The sequence below is a fragment of the Vigna radiata genome, chromosome 9 (assembly GCF_000741045.1).
Source record: "Vigna radiata var. radiata cultivar VC1973A chromosome 9, Vradiata_ver6, whole genome shotgun sequence".
NCBI lineage: Eukaryota > Viridiplantae > Streptophyta > Magnoliopsida > Fabales > Fabaceae > Vigna > Vigna radiata.
In genome coordinates this window covers 11,112,081-11,121,090 of record NC_028359.1, presented here as the reverse complement: position 1 = coordinate 11,121,090, position 9,010 = coordinate 11,112,081, and the positions used below count along the sequence as shown (strand labels likewise).

General features: G+C 52.0%; 1 protein-coding gene across 1 annotated transcript; it reads right to left on the bottom strand.

Annotated features, from left to right (window-relative positions):
* Positions 1-7,884: 7,884 nt before the first annotated feature.
* On the bottom strand, positions 7,885-8,448 carry LOC111242485. The gene has a single exon (XM_022785913.1). It carries the CDS (start codon positions 8,446-8,448, stop codon positions 7,885-7,887), a length of 564 nt encoding a protein of 187 aa, XP_022641634.1.
* Positions 8,449-9,010: the final 562 nt, after the last annotated feature.

The following is a 9,010-nucleotide window of genomic DNA, read 5'->3' as shown; positions in this document are numbered from 1 at the left end:
ACCTGTCCTGCTATTCTTATTTATAGACTGCACATTTGTAACTGACCATTAATTTCATTGATTTGCTGCACCTTCCGTTACATCTCCATCAAGGCCCATCAATGCTCCTACAACCTCACTCCTACCCTACCCTACACCGTTCGGCCCTAGGTTGTACTCATTCCCCAAACTTTGCCAGTCGGTCCGACCGAACTCCCTCCACTGCACTTGGTCCGACCAGTCCGACCGAACCCTCTCCACTACACAAGCCCCCCAAGCCCCGAGCGTCTTCGACTAGCGAAGGGGTTTAAACTCTCAAAATGGTTCTGGACAACGAAACGTCTCGCTATTATAGCCATTCGATCCTGCCTTCAACAACGGCCATGATCCTCTCACCCATCAATCACATCTGTTCACCGAAGAGTCACAAGTTTTCCTCCGTTGGATCTGTCATCGATGGACGGTTGAGATGCTTTCTTGAAGCCCTCTTTTTCGGCTATAAAAGGTGGAGGGCCCCTCCCTCATTCTCGCACTCTCCTCCCTCTACTCCCCGACTCCCGCTCTCACACTGCTCTCTTCCCGTTCTTCTGTTTCCTTCTTTCAGTTGCTCAGGTAAATATCTTCGTCGTCGTGGTCTTCCGAATGAGTTCGAAGGTGAAGGTCGGGGGTACGCTGATGATGCGGTTGCGTCGACCTCTTCTCCCTCCTCGTCGTCCCGCCCGGGAGGAAGCTCCCGCTGATGACGTCGAGTTCAACGTTGACAACTCCCTGGAGTGGACCGGCGTTGCTCCTCCTCCCGCCATCCCAGGTTACGACTGGGCTCCCCATGAAGCCCGAGGTCACCCTTCCTACTTCATTTCTACCTCCTTCATCATTCGCTTGCTCGAATCTGTGGATCTCATGTCCAACCTCCATCGAGATTCGACCCACATATCCTTGGTGGTATGCCGTTCTAACGAGCGGGTGTGTCACGGTCGGGAAGGGTATGCCCTGGACTTCTTTTACGCCTACCTAACCCTTTTTCGTGACTTGGGGGTGAGGCTTCCCTTCTCTGATTTTCAGTGCGGCGTGCTTCACGAGCTGAACATCTGCCCCGCTCAGCTCCATCCGAACGGCTGGGCATGTATGCAAGCCTTTTCAGTCCTGTGTACCGGTTTACTGTTAACCCCAACCCCGACATCCTTCCTCTTTTTCTTCCGGGCTTTACCCCATCCCAACAAAAGCTGGATCTCTCTGATCCCTGTAAAGGATAAGCAGTTATTCGCCCCCTTCAACTCTTCTTACAAGGATTTCAAATCAAACTTCTTCAAGGTCGCCATACGCGAACCCGGCCGGCCCAAATACTTTTCCGAGGGTCGACCTAAATTCCCCCTATACTGGACCGAGCATCCCAAACAAGTCATTTCCTGGAAGAAGTCCGAAATGACCGACGACAAGTTGGAGGTGATTCGCCAAATCGATCAACTACCCCGCAAGACCTCCTCTCGCAAACTCATCGAACTCATCGGATCTGACTCTAACACTCTACGAGCTAGAGTGTTCGGTAAGTTTCTTTACATTTTGCAATTATCGACCAATCATTATTAACTTGCTAAATTTGCGCTTTCCTTGCAGATTTCTTTGGCGGCATGGAGAAACACCAAGCTTTTGCCCGAGCTCTGGCCCGCAAGAACCAACGCAGCGGACATGTTACTATTCCCTCCTCCTCGACCGCCGCCCCCTCCAGTTCTGCTCCACCCGCACCCCTCAACATCCTGAAGACCGATGAGTCCAAGCCGGTCATGATCTCTTCTGTACCGAAGACCAAAAGCAGAAAGCGTCCTTCCCAAGAAAAGACACCCTCCCCAACCAAAAAGAAGAAACTCTCTAGCCGTCTTCTCACCAGTCTCCTTGACCCCAACATCCATGTGTCCGACCGCTTAGAGTTCAACCTTTCTCCCGAAGAGAGAGAACCCTTCAAGAAACTGACTCCCTCCGAAGCCTCCGACATGGCCTACGAATTTCTCTCCCGAGCTGGCATCTGTATGAACTATGCTGCTGGAACCACGAAGCCCCTCTTGGTGTCAGAACTCGAAATCTCCAACAACCAACTGACCAAAGCGAAAGAAGAGGTTTCCTCTCTCACCAAGCGTCTTGAGAAGGCCGCCGCGTCCCTCCTGGAATCTCAAAAGGAAGCGAAGCGCCTCCAGGAATCGGTGGATTCCTTGACCCTCAGCCTTCAGCAATCCTCCAACCAACTCAAACAGCTAACCTCTGAGAGGGATGCCGCCATTGCCGACCGGGATAAATTGCTGGCCGACTTCGCTGCCTTGGAGGATGAATTTTGTGATGAGCGCCAGCGCGGGTTCGAGCAGGGAATCGCTCAATGCCACTGCTTCTTCCAGTCGCCCCTAGAACATGAAGGTTTCGACATTATGAAGATTTTGGTGGATGGGCAACTTGTTGATATTTCTTCCCAGCTTCCTGCCGAACCCGTCAACGCCCCCGATCAGGCGGTCCCGACCGGTGCTCCCCCGGCTTCCCAAATATCCTTCCTTGCTTCCCCATCTGACAAAGCCACCAAGGATTAGTTGCTAGTTTCTTGTTTTTCTTTTGCCGCTTTATGATTTGTACTTGCACGTTGTTTGTGCTGAACTTGTTGCGTACTCCTGTCTTTACTTTGCAATTATCAGATGTCTGCGATTTATGATTACCATATGTCTGCGATTTGTGCTTTGCCGACCGATCTCTACGACCAGTACGCCAGAATAGGAAAGCGTTTTCTTGATTTTGTTTTCACGGTTTTAACTCCACCGAACGGGAAGTCATTTTCCTGACTTTCTCTACAACCGAACGGGGAATCAATTTCATGATTTCCCTAATTTTTCCAAGTCCAAGGAAGTCATTTTCCTGACTTCATTGGAACACTGGAACGTTCCTCCTTTTTCACCATCAGACGGGAGGAACGCCGGAACGTTCCTCCTTTTTCCTTTCATCACCGAACGGGAAGAACGCCGGAACGTTCCTCCTCTTCCTCCTTTCACCACCAAACGGGAAGTCATTTTCCTGACTTTCCCTCATTCTTCTAAGCTAGAGGAAGTCATTTTCCTGACTTCGTTGGAACGCCGGAACGTTCCTCCTCCACCTTTTTCACCATCAAACGGGAGGAACGCCAGAACGTTCCTCCTTTTTCCTTTCATCACCGAACGGGAAGAACGCCGGAACGTTCCTCCTCTTCCTCCTTTGACCACCGAACGGGAAGTCATTTTCCTGACTTTCCCTCATTCTTCTAAGCTAGAGGAAGTCATTTTCCTGACTTCGTTGGAACGCCGGAATGTTCCTCCTCCACCTTTTTCACCATCAAACGGGAAGAACGCCGGAACGTTCCTCCTTTTTCCCCATCAAACGGGAGGAACGCCGAAACGTTCCTCCTTTTTCCTTTCATCACCGAACGGGAAGAACGCCGGAACGTTCCTCCTTCTCCTCCTTTCACCACCGAACGGGAAGAACGCCAGAACGTTCCTCCTTCTCCTCCTTTCACCACCGAACGGGAAGATTAGAGTTAAGTAGCAATGAAATGCCTCGTATTATTCAACTTATGGTTTCATAAGTACAAGTTTATTGCAGTTCAAAAAAGGACCTTAACTAAAGTACAACTTCAAATGAGATATATTCCATGTATTTGGAATTGGCTTTCCATCCAGGTGTTCCAGTCGGTAAGCCCCATTATTCAAACCTTCACTTATTCTGTATGGCCCCTCCCAGCTGGCCGCCAGTTTCCTGTGAGCCTTCTCCCTCCGACCTTCCCCGACCTTCCTCCAAACGAGGTCACCCTCGACCAAATGTCTCAGCCGTACCTTAGTGTTGTACCTCCGCGCGACCAACCTCTTTAGTGCCTCTGCCCGGACCGCTGCAGTTTCCCTTCTCTCTTGCAATACGTCCAGGTTTCCCCTTAAGCCTTCTTCATTCGCAGCTAGGTCATTCCCCTGCCTTCTCAGTGTTTCCTCGCCCACCTCGACCGGCATCATCGCGTCCGTCGCGTAGGTCAGGTTAAATGGGGACTCTCCCGTTGCCCCGTGGGGAGAAAAGCGATACCCCCACAGGACCGATGGTAATTCATCAACCTAGGCCCCCTTTGCCTCGCCTAACCTCCTTTTCAACTCTTGGATGATTATTTTATTCATCGCCTCCGCCTGCCCGTTCGTCTGGGGGTGCTCAACCGAACTAGTGACATGAGCTATGCCCCACTCCCGATAGAAAGCTTCCAGTTTCTTATCTATAAACTGCCGACCGTTGTCCGTAATAAGCGTTTTGGGCAACCCGAATCGGCAAATAATCTTCCATACAAATTTCTGAACTTGGGCGGCCGAGATTTTTGACAAAGGTTCAGCCTCTACCCATTTTGTAAAGTAATCCACTGCCACCAGCAAAAACCTCATCTGAGACCGCCCGGTCGGCAATGGTCCGACAATGTCCATTCCCCACTGGGCGAACGGCCAAGGGGACATTATTCCTTGCAACTCCACCGCTGGACCATGGAAAACGTTCCCATGCTTCTGGCAAGCTCCACATTTCCGGACGAATGCCATGCAATCTTTTTCTAACGTCGGCTTGAAGAACCCTGCTCTTAGTACTCTTGCTCGTAGAGTTCGTCCCCTTGTATGTCTCCCGCACACCCCTTCATGTAACTCCCTCATCACGTACTCCGCTTCGTTTTCCAGCAAACACTTCAATAGCGGAGTAACGTAACCCCTTCGGTACAACTCATCACCTATCAAGCAATATCGAGCGATCTTCTTGGCCTCCTCGGCACTTAAGGCCCCCTCGTCATCCTGCCTCCGAATCAACTGCACTATCTCGTCCTTCCAGGTACTTTGTACTCCCCTGGTACTAATGGCGCAACATTCCACCGTCGGCTTGGTCACCAACTGTTTGATCACTGAAGATAATCCCCCCTTCGTGACTCCGCCGGCCAGTTTCAACAGTGTGTCGGCACGCCGTTTTCCGATCGGGGAACATGTCGCAATGTAAACTTTTTGAAGTTTGTGGCCAGTTGCTTGGCCTTGTGAAAGTATTGCAACAGGAGATCGTCCTTCACTTGGAAACTCCCATTCATCTGCCCTTCGACCAGCTGGGAATCTGTTTGACACTCCAGCCGACCTACTCCTAGGTCCCTTGCCAACTCCATCCCGGCCAATAGAGCCTCATACTCGGCCTGGTTGTTGCTAACCTTGAACTGGAACACCAACGATTGCTCGATCAGTATCCCGTTCGGTCCTTCTAAGACCACCCCCGCTCCTCCTCCTCTTCGACTAGACGACCCATCAACCGAGAGTTTCTAGCAGAATTCCCCCCCCCCTAAGGGGGTAGGTCAACCGCAAAATCCGCCAGATGTTGGCCCCACACCGACCCCCTCGGCTCGTACTTCAACCCAAACTCCGATAGTTCTACCGACCATCCTATCATCCGTCCTGCCAAATCTGGTTTTCGTAAGATCTTGGCTATCGGGTAGTCCGTTCGTACCACGACTTGAAACCCTTGGAAGTATGGTCGTAACCGCCGAGCGGCGTAAATTAGGGACAGGGCCACCTTCTCCAACTATTGGTATCTTAACTCTGCCTCTTTCAAGCTTCTACTAACGAAATACACCAGTTTGAAATGAGGAGCCTCCTGTACCAAGGTCGCGCTGATGGCCCCCTCCGAAGCTGCCAAGTAGATCTGCAATTCGTGCCCATGTTCCGGCCGACCCATCACTGGAGGCTGGGTAAGAACCCCCTTTATTTGTTTGAAGGCCTCTTCACTCTCTTCATCCCAACACTTCTGTGCGGTCTTTTTCATGGCTTTCACGATCGGTTTCGCCCGTCCGGCCAGATTGGGGATGAACCGAGACAACGACGTTAACCGCCCCACCAGCCTCTGAACTTCCTTTACCGTCTGGGGGCTCCTCATCTCCAACACCGCCTTACACTTGTCAGGGTTCGCCTCAATCCCCCGAGCGGTCAACATGAAACCCAGAAACTTCCCCGCCCTTACCCCGAAGGTACACTTAGCGGGATTGAGGCGCATGTCAAACTTTTGAAGTTGCCCTATAACCTCCTTTAAATCCGCCAGATACTCCTCAACCGACCGACTCCTCACCACCATATACATCTACATATGCCTTTGGAAAACCTTGTCCATCAGTCTTTGGTATGTAGCCCCTGCGTTCTTCAAACCGAACGGCATGACCTCATAACAAAAAGTTCCTTACTCGGTAATGAAAGCGGTTTTGTCGCTGTCCGGACGGTACATAGGTATCTGATTATACCCTGAATAGGCGTCCAGAAAACTCATTACCTCATACCCGGACACCCCATCTACCAACGCGTCAATGTTCGGTAGGGGGTACGTATCCTTCGGGCAAGCTTTGTTAAGATCCGTGAAGTCAATGCACATCCTCCACTTGCCACTGGACTTTTTCACCATGACTACGTTGGCCAGCCAAGTAGTGTACTTGACTTCTCTTATGAACCCGGCTTCGATCAACTTCCCCACCTCTTCACCTACCGCCCTTCTCTTCTCCACACCTAGCCTCCTCTTTTTCTGAGATACCGGTCGAGCATCTCGAAATACGGACAACCTATGCGAAATAACGTCAGGATGGATACCTGGCATGTCCGATGCAGTCCAGGCGAACAAATCCTTATTCTCCAGCAGTACACCCTCCAACCTTTGCCTTTCGCCATCCTGAAGATCCTTGCCGACCATTGTCACCCGGTCTTCGCCTCCTAGGAGAAATGGCTGGATCTCCCCCATTGGTTCCACTCGGTCGGTGGTGTCTTCTCTTGGGTCCAACTCTGCAGCTGACGTTGCTGGGCGGGTTTCACACACCCTATGCCTCGGGGGTTGCACCTTCAGTCCCGCCGCGTAACACTCTCTTGCTACCCTCTGGTCGGCCCTAACCGTCCAGATCGTGCCATCGTTTGCGGGATACTTCATCGTTAAGTGAGGGGTGGACACTATTGCTCCGAACGCATTAAGACAAGGCTGTCCCAACAGCACGTTGTACGAAGTTTCTGCCTCTACCAACAGGAAACGCACCCTCAACTCCTTCGCCCCCGCCTCTGCCCCTAAGCACACCCTTAAGTCCACATATCCCCTTGTATCTACCCGTTCTCCTGCAAATCCCAAGATTTGTTCATTAAAAGGCATTATTGATTTGTCCGATATGTCCATGTGCTGAAAAGTTTTCCAGTATAGGATGTTGGCCGAACTTCCCTGGTCAATCAACACCTTTCCCACGCTGTACCGAGCGATGATAGCCGTTATGACCATGGGGTCGTCTTGGTCCGGATCCGGTGCATGGAAATCCTCATCTGAAAACGTTATGGTAGGCATGGTTCTTCTAGCGATCCCCACCTTATTCACACTACGCAAGTTTCTCAAATGCCGCTTTCGGGCGGCTGAGGACGCCCCTCCTCCAGCAAAACCGCCTGATATGGTATTTATCACCCCTCTCAGAGGCCTTTCTCCACTTCCGCCGCCCTCCGTCCGTTCAGCAGTCGGCTGAACCCTCTGCCCGGTCGGCAATCGACCCCCGTGTCTTCCCGGGGTCTCCCTCGGGTTAGGATTCCCCCTTTGAACAAATTCCCTCAGGTGCCCTGCCTGCACCAGGCTCTCCAACTTATCTCTCAACGCGACACAATCCTCAGTAGAATGCCCCATGTTCTGATGATATCGACAATGTTTACTTTCATCCGCTCTGCGTGGGGTCGAGGACCGTGCCACCGTCAGCAGATTAGCCCTTAAGGCTTCTTCCAGGACTCTCACCCTCGGGGCACTCAATGGAGTGTGATGGAAGTATTATTGCGCTCTTTGAATCTCTACCCCTTGCTTCACCCCCGATCGGCGCTCCCCGTCAGCCGACCGCTTCTCTCCTCTTCGGTCTCATCCTATCTTCACATTAGACCCCCCTTCATCACCCTGATCACCTAGATACGCCCTTCCCTCTTCTACCCGAATGAACCCGGTCAGTTTATGCTGCAACTCATCCATTGACTGAGGCTCCTCCTCGTACAAATAATCCACAAAAGGTCCCGGCCTCAACGCCGTAGTGAGGGCGCTGACTATGAGCCATTGATCGACGTTCCTCACCTGCCGAGCGGTTCGGTTGAAGCGCTCCATGAACCCTTTCAATGACTCCTCTCGCCCTTGCTTCATCCTGACAAGGGTCGTATAAGTCAAACCCCGCGACCGGTTTGATGCATATTGTTGGCTAAACAACTGTCTCAAAGTAACGAATCCATCAATGCTTCGCGGTGGCAGTGAATGAAACCAATCCAGAGCTTCATCCTTTAAGGATAAAGAAAACACCCTGCACCAGACCAGCTCGTCGGAAGAATACACCGCCATAGCATCCACGAACGACCGTAGGTGTTTCACCGGATCCGTCGCACCCCCATACTTCTCAACCCATGGGAAAACCTTATTCTCCGACATTACTGCCCCCATGACATTAGTAGTAAATGGGTGCAACCCTTCAGCTTGATCAAACTGGTCCTCGTCCTCCCGGGCTTCTCCGAACGGTTGGTTCTGCCCTACAAGCTCCCTCCGCCCCTTCGGGTTTCCCTGATCACGCTCTACATTTTCTTCCCCTCTTCCTCTCCCCCTTCCCCGAATGTCTCTTCCCCTTCCTCTCCCGTTCAGCCCTTCCCCCCTGTCGATCCCTCTTCCGTTTTCCCCATCCCCCGTCCAATCCCTCTTCCTCGGCCCCTTCCCCTGTTTCCCCCACCATCAGCTCCTACCACTTCTTCCACTGATGGTCGTCTACTCACCTCCTCATCACCGGAATGGATCGTCTGCACGTTCACTGACTGTACCGAGGGCCCCCCTATCCCGTTCTCTCGCTCTGCCCGTAAGGCTGCTATTTCCGCCCTCATCTCCTGCATCTGCCTCTGCATCTCCTGTAAAACCTGCAACTGCAATTGCTCTGCCATTGTGTTCGTTTCTGGGTAAGTCACAATTTCGGGCCCCACGGTGGGCGCCAAATGTTTCGGTGTTAGAGCCCGAGACC

Bases quoted from the DNA above. Each gene is read 5' to 3' on its own strand.
- LOC111242485 (XM_022785913.1), bottom strand. From the start codon at position 8,448: ATGGGGGCAGTAATGTCGGAGAATAAGGTTTTCCCATGGGTTGAGAAG.